A 19225-nucleotide genomic window follows, 5' to 3' on the forward strand; every position below is an offset into this window, starting at 1 on the left:
TTTTTGTCAGTGGAATTCATTCAGAAAAGTCTTCCAGAGAAGTCTACACTGGTAACTTGAGATATCTTTAATATTTTATAAATCTTTATGCAGGCGACACGTAAAGAAATTGAAGATGGGTATTTTTGAATAGGACTCACCCTATTTGAAAGGTCCAAAGCTATTTAGAAAATAAAAAAATACCAAAGTGAACCACATTTAGTACAGCAAGTGGCGTTGCCAGGTACCACTGTCCTCTCAAATGGGAAGTCTTCTGGAATCCCTTGTTGCTATGAGACTAAATATCTCTGTACAGTGTGAGCGCTGAACCAGATTTTGCTCCCACTTACAGTAGTGTGTGTGTAGAGTGACTCCCCTGTGGCTGGGAAGCACAGTGCCGCATTCTCATGTCTTCCTTACGAAGGGGTCTGATCCAAAGCTCACAGAAGCCCAGGAGCATTCGTCTAATTCAGAAGCTCAAAGACATAAGACTAGTTTAAAATGGGAGAAGGGCTATCATCTTGCACCTCAAAAGGAGCAAGCAATTTGGGGATTTTCACATGCTTTTAGTCAAAAAGGAAAGTAATGGGTAAAATTTCTCAGAGGATTTCTCTCCAAACTTAGCATGTTCAAACTGAAAGATAGATACTGCTTATCCTGGACTGCATAAACTCTTAAGTTTGAGACACTTTTAAAATCCACTTATCTGTGGACTTAAAAGCTGCTATTTCAGGTTGGGGTTTTTTGTGTTTGCTTAAGCATAAAAAGTGTGAATTTTCTTTAGCTGCTTGACACTTTTTTCTTTCACCCAGAAGACAAATAAACAAACAAATCCCAACTTGAACTGCGCCCAAGCACGGCCAATTTCTCACCAAAGTGTACATTTCAGACTGAAAGATTTACAGTGGAGTATCTCTAGTGTAGCTATGACATTGCTTTAACATTGCATTGCTGTAATCTTCAAATATAGTAAATGCCATAAATGGGTTTATAGGGATTTGTGTGAAGTTTAAAATTCAAAAGATAGCTTTTTAATGTTTCTCTGCGCTATCAGTGAAAAACCAAAAAGCACAGGGATGAACTTAACACACATCATCAACAACAAGGGAGATGTTTGCCCAACGAAAATATTGATCTTTTATTAATCCGTCCTTCCAAGCATCTGGAAACCCTCCCGTTTTCTACAATTAAGAAAATACTTAAGTATTACAAAAAATAACATAAATGCAAACACATAACCAAAGCGCTATGAAAACAAAGCTCTTGGCGTGCAAGTATTCCCTTACTTGGGTTATATCCTCAAAACTATGGATGTCCTTTAATGTCTATCCCGGATAAACCGGGGTAACGCATCGGACATCGGTGCGTTACTATCATTGCTAATGTAGTGCAGTAAATCTGCAGGCAGCCAGAGGAGCACAGCAACTTTCAGCTTGTCGCAGAGCTGCACGGCGGGGAGGACCCGCCGCCGTGCCGTGCCGGGCCGGGCCGTGCCGGGCCGGGCCGAGCCGAGGCCGCCCGGCGCTCCGGCCGCCTCCTGCCCGCAGCTTCCCGCGGTGCTGCGAACCTCACCCGCCCCTGCCCGGCCCTCCTCTGCTTTACCCTCCTCTCCCGCGTTACGCGGCCGTCGCTCGCACCCTGCCGACACCCGCTCCGGCCCCGCCGCGCCGCTCGCCCGCCGCCGGCCTGGGTCCGCGCTCCTCCCCGCTCCGGCCCCCGGCACTCGCGGATTCTCCCCGCGAGCCAGCGCAGGCCGCGTCGCGGGGCACGCACGCGTCGCGGAAGTTAAGCGGGGCAGCCGGCGGCGTTGGAACGCGAGAGGCGCGGAGGCGCACCGCGTCCGCGGGCAGAGGGGCATCCGGGCGGGAGCCCGGCCCAGGCAGCCCCCTCTGCCGCCCAAATACCCGCACCCGGCAGCGCTTCAGCGCTTCCCCCTGCTCCCCGCACCGCCCCATCGAGCCGCCGCCAGCCGCGCCTGCGGCACGGAGCTCGGTGCCCTTAGCGGGCAGCCCCCGTCCGTCCGGCGGCCCCCGGGCGCCGAGCGCCGCGGCGCGTCTGCCGCCGGCCTGGGCTGCAGCGCGACCCGCAACGGCGGGGCCGAGCGCGCAGCCCCTGCGGAGCGGATCCCCGTCGCAGCGCCTCCCCAGCCTTCCCGCACCCCCGCCCGGCTTCTCTACGGCAGCCGGCCGCCGCGGCTCGGTCCTTCCCCTGGAGTGGGAGGGCGGCAGCAAAATCACAGCCTTGGTCTTTTTTTTTTTTTTGATTTATGGCATTCTTTCATTTGCGTTCTTGTTTTCCGCGGGGATGGCTGCAACGGAGGCATCAACCTGTAGACTGAGAGACCTCTCGCCGTAGCCCGGCGCAGCTGCCCGGAGGGCGCTCTGCGGTGCCACCGCCGGGGAGCGGCGCCACCGCCGGGGAGCGGCGCCGGGACGGGGTCGACCCCGCGGGCGGGCGAGGGAGCGGGGCCGGCCGCGGCGCCCGGGGGAGCTCCCGGAGCCGGTCGACGAGGAGCCCCGGCGGCGGAGGTGCGAGCCCGAGCGGAGGCCAGCGATCTTTGCAAGAGCCCCCGCGCGGCCGCGCGTTTGCCGGGGATGGCGGGGTGAACTGAGGCCCCCCCGCGCCAGAGAGGCTCCCCGAGCCGGGGGAGGAGGAGGAGGGGGGTGCAACAAATTGCCGCCAGCCGGGAGAAGTTGCAGCAGAGATCCCTCCCTCCCCCCGCTCCCTCCCCTCCGCGCTCGCTCTCTCCTCCCCGAGCCGTGGCAGCGAGCAGCGGAGCGGCCGCCCGACGAGCGAGCGAGCGAAGGAGCCAGCGGCGCCCGCAGCCCGGCGATGCTGCAGCGGCTCCCGCGGAGCCTCGGCGGGGTGGGCCCGGCCCCCGCGCGCTCCGCGCCGCCCGGCGGCGGCGCGCCCTGAGCGGGCGGCGGCGGCGGCCCCGCGGCCCCGCGGCGCAGCGGGCGCTGTTGCGCAACCTGCCCGGCGCTGCCGGCCTCCCTGCCCCCGCCGCCGGCTCGGCGCGGCGCGGCGCGGCTCCCGCGGAGACGGAGCGCTGATTCATGGGGCCCCGCGCCGGCTGCCTCGGCGAGGAGAGCGCGGCGCTGCCGCTGCCGCTGCCCCCGCGCGGGGTGTGAAGCCCCGGCCCCTCCTCCGCAGCCCCGTGCTCGCCCGCCCTGCTCGGGAGTGTGGTCCCTGCCGGGAGCCGCCGCGCCTGGCGCACAGAGGGAAGCGTTGATGCATCGCTGTGGAAATTCATTGTGTGACTTTCTGGGTATTTACTGAGTTTCAGACCGAGATGCAGCTCTTGAAAGCTTTATGGGCACTAGCAGGAGCAGCGATCTGCTGTTTTCTTATATTTGTCATCCACTCACAGTTTCTTAAAGAAGGTAATTATATCTGCATGTCTACATACCCTCTTCTTTAATGCTAAGGTCTTTACGAGGTGCCTTAATTATTTTTACTGTTTCCAGTATGTTCTATTTACAGCAGTGCTTCCACGCTATTTTTCCTTTCCGTTAAAGCCTTCTCATTTTTGTTCCTTTAGATAATAGGTAGCTTTAGACTTACATTCTTGGTAAATGTATATATAGATATAAAATCTGTACGATGCTTGTATTCGATGTTTTAGCCAATGTCTCATTTCTTTATGGGGCATGCATAGCCCATAGAAAATATTTGTTGCTATCAGATGACCACAGAACAGTAGTCATCATGGGAGGATTAATAAACCGAAAAACCCTTAACAAGTAAACGTCTTATTTTTATACCAAATCAATAGGCGTCCTTTCCCTCCTCCTTATTCAGTACATTTTCAATAGATGGCACTAAAGTTCTATGGAAAGGGCAGGGCAGAGCAAATCCTGGGCATTCAGCATCTTCCTTCTCCTCGCTGCCCCAAAACTGGAAGAGGCCTTTGCATGGTTTCAAGGCTCCTGTTTCTTCCACCTTGTGGTCAAAAAATTGTGATTACAATTTACTGGAGAAAATAGTTTGGATTGTGTGGCAGGCTTTCTTCTTTTTTTCCCTGTGTGAGTTGGGTGGAAAAAAAGAATGTTTGATGAAGTGGATAGAGGAATTTTCTTGGGGAGTATCGTATTGCTCTTTTTGTTTTGTTTTGTTTTCCTTTGTTTTGTTTTATTTCCTTTGTTTTGTTTTATTTCCAGAAAATTACTTCCCCCCCCCCGCTAAAATAACGATTCCAGTGCTTATTTGTAAAGCAAACTGTAGTCTGAGATTCAAGTGTGAATCCTCAGAGATGTATATATATTTGGTGGTGTGTGGGAAAGTCCATGGCTGTTCTTTAAGCAGTGTTAACAAATATAACACAACAATACGGGGGTTTTGGTGAACCTATTTATTCTTTTTTAGCATTGTAATATAGTTGAGATGATAGCTGCCCGAAGAAGGAGCCCAGCTCGGCTGGGAGTCCTGGCTGTGCAAAGCATGGAAAAAAACTTTTATGTGACTGGGACAAAGTTTCACTCAAGACTGGGCAAAGCGACAACCTTGCAACCGCTGAAGTATCGCTACTGGTTTTAATTTAGTGTCAGTCCAAAAAAAGCACGAGACTACATTTTCACAGATCTTTTCTGAAGTGAATAAACGCTGATTTGCCTGATTTGGTTAATTAAGGAGCATTATCCAGATATCTCCAGTGCCAGAGATTTCTCCTTTAAGAAACCTACCCATGCTTTAATTGCATTGTGTGCAATGCCTCCCACATAGTCACTTATTTAACATTCTTTTAAAATGCTGGGACTAGTGTATTTATATATATCTCTGTCTAATGAGATGACTCGTTTTGAGGAGATTTTGCAGAATGAAATATTGCCAGTCACTTCAGGCTATTTTTTTGTCAGTATTTGCCATTATGCTGCCTTTTTTTTTTTCTTCAGTCTTTCACTGCTTGATTTTGAGACCTGTGTTACTGTAAATAATCCATAAAGGAAGAAGCATTTTGTTTCACTTAAAATATTTCTTCTTGCATTGTAGGAGTAGAAAGCTACCAAATTAATATATAAAAACAGAAACCATGGCCGTACACCAAGCACTTTAACACATTTCACATTGCTTCTCCTCCAGCGTTTATAGCCACTCTTAATGTGGACTGCAGAGAGAAAACTGAAGCTCTTGGGCTTGTCCGATAACTTAATTGCATCAGTTTGTTTATATTTGTGAACAAAATATTTCTGCTTTGTTTAACAACACTGAGAACTAAGTACTTACTGTAAATACAGATTGCGTGTTTTGGGCTAGTTGTCAGCCTTTCCTTGGTGGGTGCTAATCTCCACAATAGCATTTTGACCCCTTTCGTATAATTACTTCAGCAGTGTATGTTTTCCTCCCTGTAGTTTCAATAATGACACTGACTAGTTTAGTGGAATTGACTGGAAGTCTACATGGTATAACTGAGTTTTTTCTTTATGAAGAACTTCTAAAATATCCAATAAAAAATTATTGGTTTAAGCATAATACATTCAAATGCAGGCATCTAAAGAGAAGGAGAAATAGATAACAAGATTAAGCTATATATTGTAAACAGTTTGCAAAGGCAAGATTTACATTTCCTTTCTTTTTCATTTTAAAACCTGCTTTTTTTTATCATTCTCAGTGAGAAAACAAGGGAAAGAACTGTGAGGAAAGGACTAGCAAATCATTTAACCATATGCCTACCACATTAGTTTACTAAGTAAATCTGTATAAAGAAGAATACATGTGAGATGGCTGTTACGTTACCCTCAGAAGATTTGAAATTCTTTTCTGATATCAGAGTTAGCCCTCTACATTAAAATAAAAAAAAAAGTTAGGAATGGTGTGTCTCATTGCACATGATGTTGTTAGACTGTTGATTTCCTGGCAAAAAGATTAATTTCCCATTGGAGCCTAATGAACTACATGGGCTCATTGTTTGTAACTCAGCTGTGTGGTCGAAGTCCTAAGTTAAATGCTTGGACATTTTAATTTCATTATTTCTTGTGCAGAAGGATAATTTCCTGCAGTCCCGAAGAACAAACAAGTAAGCCACCAGTTTGCCTAGCTTGATCAGATTAGCTGATAGCACATATCTCCTGAGACAATTTGGCTGTACAAGTTCATACACCAAGCATCTCTTTTGTATGCAAGACAATTGATTTAAGAAGAATGACATGTAAAATTAATTAAAGGTCTGACTTAATTTATTAATGCACGCTCTTTCCATTTTTGCATGTTTCATAATATTTACTGCTTATTATTTTTCCAGAGGCAGGTCGTAATAGAAAACTAACATAATCTTTACTTCACAACATCTCAAAATGATATAATTACCACGTCTTTTTCTGTATTCATTTTCCTTTTACTCACTTGGAATTAGTGATGTTATCTGTTACGTTAAACTCTTATCACCTATTAACACAAGATATTTTTATAATTTCTGTTGTACTGGATGGCGATAGTGTGTAGAACTTTCATTACATCCAGCTGAAACTTATTACCAGAACCAAGTCCTCCTTCAGTCACAGTCATAAATATGAGATTGTGTCTTGCAACAGTCAACTGAGAGTTTTGACACTGTTAATTTTTCATTTTAGTTCCTATGCTGAACTTAGATATTTCTCTAAGTAGCCCTGTCTTAATTCCTAAATATTTTTATATACATTTTTTAATTAAGGCAGTTTAGTAGTAGCATTACATTACAGCCATTTAAATGATGCTAAAAAACAATGAATGCTTGTTCTGAGATGAGTGGGAAAGAGCTGTTTAAATGTCTATTTTCATGAATATGTTTTTTTCAGGAAGTGAAGAATGGGTGACACAGGGTGCCATTTTTCCACACTTAGGCTTTTGTGTGGAAATACAGGTCGTCCTGTGGCTAATCCGTTCCCCTATGTCCAATCTGTCCTTCAGTGTTTCTAAAAGATGAATAGAGCTGTGATCCCAGAAAAGGGTATTGTGATATATAATTGCAGTCCCATGCCTGTCTGATCTTCCTGCAAAGCAGTTTAACATACTCTAGTCAGCTGCAGTCAGCATGAAGGGGTGTTAAAAATTGAAATATCTAAAACTTTTTGCATACGCCATTGAGAATTAAAAGTAAGGAATTACATTCACTACCCATGTCTGATTTTAAATGATTTATAATCTATTATTGTTTAACACGCTTATTCAAAGAGAACTGAAAAACATTGAGTCGATGTTACACACATTAATTGTGGGAACTCCTTTGCCCCCAGACAAGCACCCTTTTCACCTAGTAGAACATTTTAACCATGCAGACACAGTAAGTGATGGGGAAAGGTAAAGGATACAGTTTCGAGATGTGTCTTTGAATCCCGTGGAAAGTTAGGGGGAAACTTCAGAAGGGTATGTGTATATATCGCAGACAGGGTGTGTTACAGCCCTGGATATACTTTAAAGCTTTCTTTATCCTGTGATTGCTCATTAAGAGACTGGCATGTCTTATCTATCAAGGGTGATTTAGTATTTTGGTTTATGAGATTAGGGTGGTGTGAGCCTTGTTTGGAGAGGGACTACCCAGAAACATGGATTCAGTCTCAAGAATCTTAAAGTATAGAGGATTGGAGTATTCAGATCTCAAAACAACATTCTTAATTTGTTGGGTAGATGTTCAGTAGTAAGCTGTGTAAAATAGGGTGATTTTCTGTTGATACACTGCAGCACTTAAGTAGAGACAAGAGAATTCTGATACTTCTGTTATAACCAGATGATTATGGCTATAAACCAGAATTTTAGTATCATTTGTGCAGATTTAATATATACTTATATATATAAATAGGGTATCAGTTTGGCACATTTTTCATATTTATTTTTTTTTTTCTGTCTTAGGCAAAAGTTAGCAATTACCGGTTATAGTCTTGTTGGCACTTCTCTGTCAAACACATTTAGAGGAATTAGTGTCATAATAGCAAAAAATACTGCAGCACTTTCTTTAAAATAATGTATTTATTACACATAATAACTTGGTTAAGTTTTATACTTAATATCTTTATTCTGTCACTTTTTACAGATTTAAATATTTTAGCCTGCTCTAAAAGTATGGAAAAAGCTTTATGCATATTTTTGTGTTCTTAGGGTGTACATTTTGACACTGAAAATAATAAGGAACAGTATTCTATTTAGCTGTGCAACCCCAAACGACTCTGCTACTCCTCTGCTAATGTTTGAAAATGTCTACTGACAGTATACCCAAGATAATTTTGTTCAGACCTTTCTGTTCATATAATCTGATAGTTTTACAAAGTTGGTAAAACTAATGTTTACTGCTGTATAAAACATTTTGAGGAAAGGAGTTATTCTGTTCTAAAACTTTTTGAGACTTTGGCCCTCAAAATTTTCCTGGAAAGAATTTGAATGTGACTTATTACGACAAATAATATTGCCAGCCTTTCATTCCTTTAAAATTTATTTTTCTTTTATCTTGTAAACATTAAAAAAAAGAAAGACTTGAAACAATTAAACAAAGTGAGAAAGAAAATTGCTTTTAACAATGTGGGGAAAAAAGTCTGGGTTTATGTTAGAGTTGTTTTTTTCAGTTTGTCCTTTTATGCTTAACCTGAGTCTGTAAACAGTAAGATACCTTGCGTACCAGATGTGCTGCATATGTTACCAATATATAGTAAATCCGAGTTGAGGACAGTGTGTCCCACCTGCAAATTTGCCTGCTTGTAAAGGGTTTCTTACCTTTAACATACTGTAGTATAATTATTTTCTCCCGTTTGTCTTCTATACTTTTTTTTTGGAGGGGGGGTTGTTGTGGAGAAAGAGATATGAATGAGATTATCACAGCAGCACATCAGGCTAGAGAGAGGCATAGAATGCAGAAGTGGAAGGTTTCTCTTCCCATCCAGGAAACAGATTTGGCAGTTAAAAAGCCCTAAGCTTGAATAAATGCTGCACAAGGAAAAAAAAAATGTGAAAGGTAACCAATATGGGGGGTTTGTTTGCATTTTTTAATAGTTTTATGGCAAATAAATAAAATTAAGAAGACCCAGTTCAGTGGCTGTTTGATAGTGCGTGGCACATCAGGACTGCAGAAAAATGAGAGAAGGTCCTGCTTTGAGATAAAATAGCTTTGTATTTGAAAATTTTTGATATTTTCAGAGGGTCTTTTTAAGATAGGGTTAGGGAAGTATAGCAGTGAAAGGGAGCTATGTAGACAAAAGTTCTCAATAATTTTCTTTTCAGGGAGGCGAGAAAGATGTTCTGTATCTGACATCTGCTGTGCCGGGATATACCAAGAGGGGGAGTCTGACAGTTTTTCTACCCATAGAAGGTAGCTTTGAAATAGTCTTTGGTTTTGGGTGATGAAAATGAAAGATGCGTATGTCTTCACAGGGAAGTGCACCATAGGTGGTATAAACCCCCTACTTTTCCCGACTGAGCAACTTGAAAAAAGGAATTAGTAACAGATTTTCAGTAGCCTTTTTATGACTGCCTGTTTGCATGCCCCAAGAGCACAAGTGAGGAATTATTGACCTTTCTCAGCATTTATCAGCACTACCTGTTCTTAAAGGCAGTACTACAGACTGACGTGAGTCACATCATACAAAAGTGCATGCTTTTTAGATCTGCTGACTAATATTTATTTTTCTTGTTTCTTAGCAGGCATACACTGTATCAAATATAAAACTGGAATAAAACCAAGACACTCACAACTGACATTTTTTTAAAACTGAATTTAAAAGGGGATATTGAAAAAAAAGTATGTATTTAGAAGTCAAAAGTTCAATATAGTATTGGTAAGAAAAGCCATAAATGTCTTTAATTCACTAGTCAAAATATAGGTAAAATGATTCTCTTCTCATAGGTATTTAAAAATAACTTTCTATAATCATATGAAGAAAAGAGGCAACACAAGTTTTTGTACTAATGGTAACAACAGTATTTGTTTTCTGGTAGTATTTAGATGTCCTGGTTGGAATCGGTGGCTCAGCCGAGTATGACTGGCCAACTGTAGTGTATGTTCGTACAAGTCCAAGCCAGGGATCTATTCCATCCAGTATCTGGATTTTAGCAAAGATTTATTTTGCTCAGAAATTATATCCTCTTGCCACTTATAACCCAAAGTGATAGAAGGTTCTGTTTAATAACAAAATCCGATTATTTGCCTAAATGTGCTTTTTATGCCTGTTCTAGAAATCCAACACAATATAATGAATCTGCCTATTCATTATATTTTACCTTTGGCACTACATCAGTTCACAAGTAAATGCTAGTCAGAACAATAGATCTTCCTACTAATTGTTGTTAGTCTTGTGAAAAGCAATGAGTAACGTGTTTGAAATATATCCAAACAGCAAATTAACATATAAATAACCAGAAAAAAATAATGTAATGGATCAATACCTATTGCAATATTTTCTAAAAGCAGATGCTGCACTAATGTGTGTTTTCATATGAGTGATTTATTATTTTTGACCATATGGAGCAAAGTAGGAGATTGTATTAATTCGTCAGGTGAAAAATTGTATTTATAATAGACCAGTATATTCTGGTTCTCAGCTTCTTTCTAACGTGCCACAAGGCTGTATGGTATTCTAAAGTCTAGATGTTTAATTGCAGTAACACATGAGGAGAGATGTAGGCCAAATTAAGTGGATCCGCAGGAGAACAAAGGGAATAACTGCAACTTTAGAACATCTGACCTAGAAAGAAGCTCTGAAGAGACTAGAGTTATTGAGTTTAGAGAAGAGATTACTAGCACGGTAAGAGTTTTCAGTGGGTAAAATTCTACCTTAAGTGTAACAAACTGTTCTTTCTGTAAAGTGGGAAGATTACAAGAAGCAATGAGTGCAAACTGATTTGAGGGAGATTTAGGTTAGACATTAGGAATGATTGCAGCAGGGCAAACTTGTGCTGTGCATCAGGGAAGACTTGCCCATGGCAAGAACAGTTAAGCTTTGGAATAGATTTTCTTGGGAAGTTGTGAACAGGGGAGTTTTACTTTCAGGTTAAAATACTATCTGCTGGGAATAGTATCATCAAGTTGAAGCAGGCAGGCAGACTAGGTGACTTTTTCAAGTCCCTTCAAGTCTTATCCTCCAAAATGTGCGCTTACCTGGAACTTAGAAAGGCAGAAGATATTTAAACATCTGACTTCAGGGCAGTTTTCTGTTGACTGCTGAAGTGAATAGGCTCATGAGAAGACACACGAGGGTCTGAAAGTATTCAGGGGACAAATAAAACCTCAAGAAAACAACCAGTGTTTTAAGTATTTTATTAGCTAAATCATGCCACTTTTTGAGTTGCAGATATAATTAAAAAAAAAAAAGGAACAGAAAATCTCATAATATGTAGTTAAAGATCACTCTTTTAAGTGCTGTTTATGTTGCAAGCTTTTTAGGACTTGAAGGCGTCCTGAAGCAGGGCCTTGCTCTGTTCACTCTTCTTTGTGTACAAAGAGCAGTGAAATTAGAATATTAGTATCATTCACTTTACGGTATTTCTTATGGGATGAGGATTCGGGTTAAGGATTGTTGAGCCCTACCAGTCTGTTGTTGTGACCCCAGCACCTAGAGGGCTTATCTCCAGGTGGCCCTGTGGCTGCTCTGACCTCTGGTATGGGAAGCACAGAACCAGCCCCACAACAGGGTGAGCTGCAAATGGCTTCAGAGCAGTTCTCTGTCAACCTGTGCCTGTTTGGTGCTACGGATGATTAAGAGCTTTGTGTTCATTGCTGTCTGTAATGGTGTGTACCTTGATGCAATACTGTCCAATTTTTATGATGTCTGCATGGTTTCAAATCCAGTAGCAAAAGGAAAATTAGCAAATCGTGCTGACAGAAAGGCTCACGGATTGAGATAAGGACAGAGAGATCACTCACCAATTACTGTCACAAGCAAAACGGACTCAACTCAGGGAATTTAATTTAATTTATTGCCAATCAAAATCAGAGTAGGGTCATGAGAAACAAAACCAAATCTTAAAACACCTTCCCCCCAACCCTCTCTTCTTTCCAGGCTCAACTTTACTCCTGATTTTCTCTACCTCCTCCCCCAGCGGCTCAGGGGGACAGGGAATGGGGGTTGTGGTCAGTTCATCACACGTTGTCTCTGCTGTTCCTTCCTCCTCAGAGGAGGACTCCTCACACTCTTCCCCTGCTCCAGTGTGGGGTCCTTCCCACGGGAGACAGTTCTCCATGAACTTCTCCAACATGAGTCCTTCCCACAGGCTGCACTTCCTCAAGAACCGCTCCAGCGTGGGTCCCTTCCACGGGGTGCAGTCCTTCAGGAACAGACTGCTCCAGCGTGGGTCCCCCACGGGGTCACAAGTCCTGACAGCAAACTTGCTCCAGCGTGGGGTCCTCTCTCTCCACGGGTTCACAGGTCCTGCCAGGAGCCTGCTCCAGCACAGGCTCTCCACAGGGTCACAGCCTCCTTCAGGCGCATCCACCTGCTCTGGTGTGGGGTCCTCCATGGGCTGCAGGTGGATATCTGCTCCACCATTTACCTCCATGGGCTGCAGGGAACAGCCTGCCTCACTATGGTCTTCACCACGGGTTGCAGGGGAACCTCTGCTCTGGTGCCTGGAGCACCTCCTCCCCCTGCTTCTTCACTGACCTTGGTGTCTGCAGAGTTGTTCCTCTCACATTTTCTCACTGCTCTCTCTGGCCACTGTTGTTCCACGCAGCAGTTTTTTTTCCCCCTTCTTAAATATGTTATCACAGAGACACTGCCACCATCACTGATGGGCTCAGCCTTGGCCAGCCGCAGGTCTGTCTTGGAGCCAGCTGGCATTGGCTCTATCGGACACAGGGGAGGCTTCTGGCATCTTCTCACAGAAGCCACCCCTATAGCCCCCCCCCGCTACCAAAACCTCGCCACACAAACCCAATACAGTCATACTCCACAACTTGTGCTTGGACCAAGTCCTGTCTGGAATCCTTTAGGACGAGAGGAAATGGCCTCAAGTTGCGCCAGGGAGGTTTAGACTGGATATTAGGAAATTTTACTTCACTGAAAGGGTTATCAAGCACTGGAAGGGGCTGCCCATCCTGGAAGTATTTTACTTCCGCCATCCCTGGAAGTATTTAAAAGACATTTGGATGAGGTGCTTAGGGACATGGTGTAGTGGTGGTCTTGGTAGTGTTAGGTTTACGGTTGGACTCGATGATCTTAAAGGTCTTTTCCAACCTATACGATTCTGTGATTCTGTGATTCTGTGAATTTGTTCATGTCTCTGGAATAGTTATGCACTACAAAGTTGTTCTACTTAGAGGTGTAGAAGACCTGGGTACTCGTCATTGTTTCCGTGAGCTACACTAACATTTCTTTAAAGACAGGAAATAAGAAAGTTTTTAGAAGTTACTGTATTGCAAGTTAAAATTTCCTTACCCCTTTACACTAGTTTGCCAAAAAGCACTCACATTTTATGTGGTTTTGTGGTGACTGCTAATCATGAGAGTGATGTTATATGATCTCTTTTGGACTTTGCTATAGTTTTTATTGAATTAAATTACATGGTTTTCTGCATGATTCTTTCAATACAAATTTATGGCTTTAAGGAAGAAAAAAACAAACCACTGCTCCATTATTCAGAGTTGTACATGTTTTGGAGATGTGCGTCGTGGATCTGGGAACAGATTTAGCCTCAAGAGAATCAAACAGTTGTTTGAAATGGTCACTGCTTGAGTATCACCTTGCTTACGGCTATGAACTAATTGAGATTAAACTAAAATGATTGTGAGATGCTTCCTTTTCCTGTGCGTCGGCAGTTCCCACTATCTGTTAATGCTTTAAAAGTATTATTTAGTCATTAAAAAAAATGGTTGTGCTTCTGGGTTCCTCTTTTGTTCTAGCTTTTGCCTTTGTTTTTCTAAATACATGCTGGTAGATGAAGTAAAGAGTCTTCAGCTTCGTTTATTTGAGAAGATCTTGTAACTGTTGTAAGCATTTTTGTATGCTTGGCTATAAAACTATATAGATTGTACCAGATGCTGCTGTAACTGATTTTATAGAATTATAATGGATGCTGATGAGTCTTAGAGTCAAGCCTTTAAAGATAAAAATCCCTTTGCTGTGTGTTATTTTTTTGGTAGTATATAGTAACAGCCCTGTTTTATTGAATCTTTTCACCTTTCCATTATTTTGATCAACATTTTAGTAAAACTTTTTCTGTTTTAATATTATAAGAAATTTTATGTCTTTCCTAAAGACTACAACAACATTTAAAATGTATTTTACCTGTTATTTAGGTAATAAGTGTCATAATTTTCAAGTGGGCTGAAGACCCGAGAACTCCCATTGCCTGCAATTAGAGATGTGCTTCTGTTTATGCACTGAGGCCTTACCTAGAGCCAGAACCGTACCCTTGCAGTCACTTAACAAATCTAGAGACGCTTGCAGTTCACAGAAGTACAAGAAAAAGATTGTTAAATTCTACTTCAGCAAATAGTTAAAATAACAGAAGTTATGAACTATCATTTCTCCTCAGTGACTCTTCACAGCCTGAATGCTTCTCTCCAGCTAGAATTGCCCAGTTTCTTCAGTGGTCCGTGTCTACTTCCAGCATGCTCCTTCTGCCTTCTGCCTTGCATGCTCTCCCAGGCGAATGCAGCATTCTGCATGCATGTGTGGCAACATGGGCAAAAAAGGAGATGGTCAAGGGATCTGTTACGATTCTGAACATTGTGCTTTTCTTCCCTAGTTTCTAGGCTCTCTTAGAAATGAATTCCATATTAGCTTTGCCTGTATGCTTGTATAACTATATGTATAGCCTTGAGTGTCCCTCTACCCATTATAAAATTCTTCCAGTCTTATTTTTAGGTTAGAATATGGCTGGCCATATGATCTTGTTCAGTGGGCATTAGGGCGTTCTGTATTAGCTAATGAGCTAGCAGTATTCTGATTTAGTTTTGTTAGAATACAGTCTGAAAATTTTCTTTTCTAGTACTGACAGAGAACAGAGATGAACAAGGAATTTGTGCCCTTTTTGTAATTACTTCCTCTTTGTTAGGTGGGAATTTTTCACTAGATGACTCAGTTGCAATCTTCCAGGCAACTGGTCCCTTAGGAAGCCAGTACAGATCATAAAACCATAGAATCATAGAATGGTTCGGGTTGGAAGGGGCTGTAAAGATCATCTAGTTCCAGCCGCCCTGCCATGGGCAGGGATACCTTCCACTAGATCAGGTTGCTTAGATGCCCATGCTGGGGAGACCAAGTCTATATGTAGTTAAGCTCATATATTTTCACATGAATTTTATTGTAATGTTACCCTTTTAAGTTTTCTTCTTCTGTTTTGTGAGCTCTATCATGGTGAGAGCTAAAATGCATTAGATTTATAATAGTTCTTAATCTTAAACTCAGTTCATAGAAATTATATATTATTAGTAATTTGTATTATGGTGTAAAATGAATGTAAAGTCTCTATTTGTTACAGGTATTTTAATGAGTAGTTTGAAAATTATTTTCAGTTCACAAGATGAGATTTGCAAACCTCCCTTTTTCAGCAGACAAATGACGGAAGTCAAATTAAAAGGAGTAGCTTGTCTCTCAGATTCATTTTAATGCTATGACTTTCTGACATGATGTTGAAGATGTCAGATCTATCGCTAGGCTTATATAATTCCTGTTCACTGTAACGGGAACTGCAGACACCTGTGCATCTTTAGGCAGGCAGGTTCTTGAATTCAGTAAAGCTGTCCAGTACTAGGGTGGCATGTCAAAACACAATTTTCTTCCTAAGAAAACAGAGCAATCATATTTTCTTCTCCAGATTTGTTTTTTTTTAGAAAAAGAGAACAGAACACAGTAAAATTTAAATGGAATTAGCAGTAAAAAGAGCAAGAAAAGGACTGCAATTTGCAGCATATTTTAATTTTCTAATAGTTTACAATTCTAAAAGCCAAACAGAGAAACCTTTGCTGTAGAACTACTCATTTGTTTGATTGCTTTCTCCTGCACTTATTTATGTTACGGTTTAAAAGTGGTCAAGGTTAAGCAGAGTTGTGCTTACTAACTGTGATTTAATCCTGACTTCTTCTCAATGTAGCTTCATTTTTTAATATAAACTGTAGCCATTTAAAATAAAAAGAGCTATTCTGAATCCATATATGAGAAAAGATTATGTACAAACACAAAGGAAATAAAGAGTTTGTAATGAAGCCTCACTGTTAATTTACATTTTGAAAAAACAAAAAGTTGCCATAGTAACATGTAGGTTGCAAAAATCTTCTAAATCTGATGTATTAGACTGAGGAAACTCTTAACTTGCATGACATGTTTCTCAAGTTTTGTGAATAAGAAAGAGCATAATTCTGTGCATTTGTGGGGTTGGCCTCAAGTAGTTTACATTTGTGCAAAACATAATAAAATATGAAGGCATTGGTAAGCTATGCAAATTGAGCCTTTTGCAGTAAGCTTTCTAATTATGTTGTTCCTAAGATAATTGTTGTTTGGGTTTTTTTCCTAAAAAAATAGTAACATATGTAGGTGTGTTTCAGTATAAGAATTTTTTGCAGCTCTGTTGTTGTTCAGCAATTGTGCATTTAATATTGATGATTTTTAAATATGCGGGCAGTATTTTCTGTCTTTTCTCATAAATTTCTTTTTAATTCTATTTAATTCACTAATTATTTTTTCTAGAACAAACTTACCAATAATATTTCTGTATGAAAGAGAGTTTTGGTAAACAAAAGATAGAGTTAATAGTGAGATCCATTTTTTGCTATTTTAAAAGGCCAGTTTTAGTACTGTGAACTATCGGTATGGTAAGCTCTAGTTCTGAGTGTCATGGATTCTGTTAGCTTTCTAACTCCATGTGCAGCCGAACTGAGCCAATTACTTTTATGGAGCAATTTGCAGGGTCAGTTGTTTAACTAGTTAATTTACTGCATATCTTAAGTCTCAGCAAACAGTTTTTATTTTCAGTGCTATTTATATATTTTATACTGTTTAAGAATTATGTAAGAAATAATAACATTTGCCCCCAATCATCATCTAATGCTTTCTAACTACCATCGTGTGGATCTAGCTCTACTGATGACAGCCAGTGCCCTTTTGACTCATGGGACGTCTGAGCTATTTAACTTTTTAAGGTGAAGTTTTTGCTGATGCCTGATGCAGTTGAGTGTTATAGCTTGAATAATTCTTCCATACCGGTATGTTAGATTTAAAAATAGATCTAATTTTTGAGTATGTTAAATGTAATAACAGACACTACTTACCACTAGACAGCACTAAGGTATTCCACCATTTTTCAGCTGCAGTTCTATTGCAAAGTCTCCTTTTCCATTATAAATTATTAGTATCTTTTTTTTAAGTAACATTTAAGTTCTTTTCTGTAGAATCATAAAAAATAAGTTCAAAGCCCACAGCAGAACTGAATACACCTAAACCATTGCTCTGCTTTAAGACCTCTGATGATGGAGATTCTACAGCTTTCCTGGGTTTTCGTGTTGCACTCATCTGTTATGTCTGCGTTTACTCTGAGTGGTTGCTGCGGTATCAATCATTTTGTCATGCGGGAAGGCTGGAGCAGAAAGCACACACACACACACAGACACACACAGCGCTCTTTGAAATCCTAACATACTTAACCCAATTAAATCGTAAAGATAGTACTTTATGGATGATTGCTGGGTTGCAGTTGCAGAATGTGGTGAACAGCAAACCAACAAGGAGTGTTCGCTCCCTGCCAGGGAGGAGGGAGGACCTGCTGAGGACAGTGAGGATCAGCGGTGAGGTGTGGCATCTAACTGGGGAGACAGTGCTGGGACAATTCTTCTCCTTCACTGTTCTTTCTTGGCTCCTGCCCTTGAGGGGGCCGCAGCCATTTTTTTATACCTGCTTGTTGCCACCTTTGTGTTTGCACCTCATACGAGGATGTTTTACATATGTGAGATGCATGTTCCTTATTTGCCTTGTTATGCTGGTTCTGCTGAACTCCCAAGGCTACATTCTTTCAGTAGCCAGTAACTGAATGTGATTTGTGTTTATACCCCTGCCTCTGACATCATCCTGTGCTTACACCCTGGGGGGCCCCTACTCCACATCACTGCAGCATCAAAATGGCTTCTGGTACTTCCCTGAGAGCTCTTCCTCTGCTTTTCCAAAATATCCCAGGTCAACAGACCACTAGTGGTTTTAGAGTTTGCCAACTATTGCTATTTAATGATATTTCAGAGTCTTTAAATGCAGAGTCCATGCATGTTGCTGTTTAGGAGTAGCTCTATGAAGCTCTTGACCACCTACTGTGGTTGCCCAAGACTTGCTGTTTGTCTTGCAAACACAGTTCGTAACAATGCATTCCATGTTGTGACTAACGTCTTTGTCGTGTTGCTTTGCTTCATACGGAAAGGTAAATGTGTAAGGGAGAATTTTTATTGATTTTTTTCCTGTTTTAAAAATACATGAGTTCCTCTTCGTTTGAGGTAGAGAAGGCATTCAAAGAAGCACACCTTGCTCTCCAGCAGTATAATTTCTGACAGTTTTGAAGGAGGTCACTGGCAAACCTCTGTCCGATGGGAGAAAACTGGGAAATGGTAGGATAAAAAGTCAGGCTTTAAATCCATTTTTATGTAAACATTTGGTTCTTGGAAGCGTTTAGGAGACACAGTTGCTGCTGTTGTCAATCATCTTGAATATTTTTGAAAATCATCCATCTCTAATTGCTACTCTGTAAAGTCTAACTTTGTGTTTCTGTTTTCAAAAGTCTTGGCAAATATATAGCTTATTACTTTATGATAGAGATGGTAATTAAAGTGTATGTTAGGGTGCAAAATCTATTAGGAGATATTCCTTGCATGCACTTAACTAATGTTCATCTTCTGCGTTTTTGTATGTCAGGGTGCCGTAAGGGCTGCGGCACCCTGGGGTTGGGGCGGCAGGGCCGCTGGGGCTCCTCAGGAGAGCCGGCCGGGCAGGGCCTGGCAGCCAGGGCCCATCCCACCCCAGCCAGGAGCAGGGCAGCCGGGGCCACAGGGGCAGCCCCAGCCCTGGGCATCGGGCGCCTCCCTGGGGACAGGGACGGGCCGAGGCCAGGCCGGGCCGTGGGCCCACGGGTGGCCTGGCTCGGCGGGGCCCGTGGCCGGGCAGGGCAGGGCTGCGGGGAGCTGGAGACCGGCCCTGCTGCGGCATCCCTGGGGCAGGGGCTGATGGTCCTGGGGGGCTGGAATGGGGTCCTGGGCTGTGGGCAGGGTGTGCTGGGCAGGGACATTAGTGCCTGCAGGGCCCTGGCATTGTATCTGCTTTTGTAGCTGATCCAGTAACAAAGCCACTTGAAAGTATTATAAATGCAGCACGAGAATACC

At 42.3% G+C, this 19225-nt stretch overlaps 1 protein-coding gene across 2 annotated transcripts in view; it reads left to right on the plus strand.

The window, feature by feature from the left end:
- Positions 1-2915: 2915 nt before the first annotated feature.
- Positions 2916-19225, plus strand: part of TAFA5 (TAFA chemokine like family member 5) — a 311006-nt gene continuing 294696 nt past the window's right edge. For both annotated transcript variants that reach the window (XM_072868092.1, XM_072868009.1), the window contains exon 1: positions 2916-3362. In XM_072868092.1, the coding sequence (XP_072724193.1) occupies positions 3272-3362 (91 nt within the window). In that variant the 5' untranslated portion in view covers positions 2916-3271. The remainder of the gene's footprint in view (positions 3363-19225) is intronic.

Source organism: Ciconia boyciana, chromosome 1 (assembly GCF_034638445.1).
Source record: "Ciconia boyciana chromosome 1, ASM3463844v1, whole genome shotgun sequence".
NCBI classification, from domain to species: Eukaryota; Metazoa; Chordata; class Aves; order Ciconiiformes; family Ciconiidae; genus Ciconia; species Ciconia boyciana.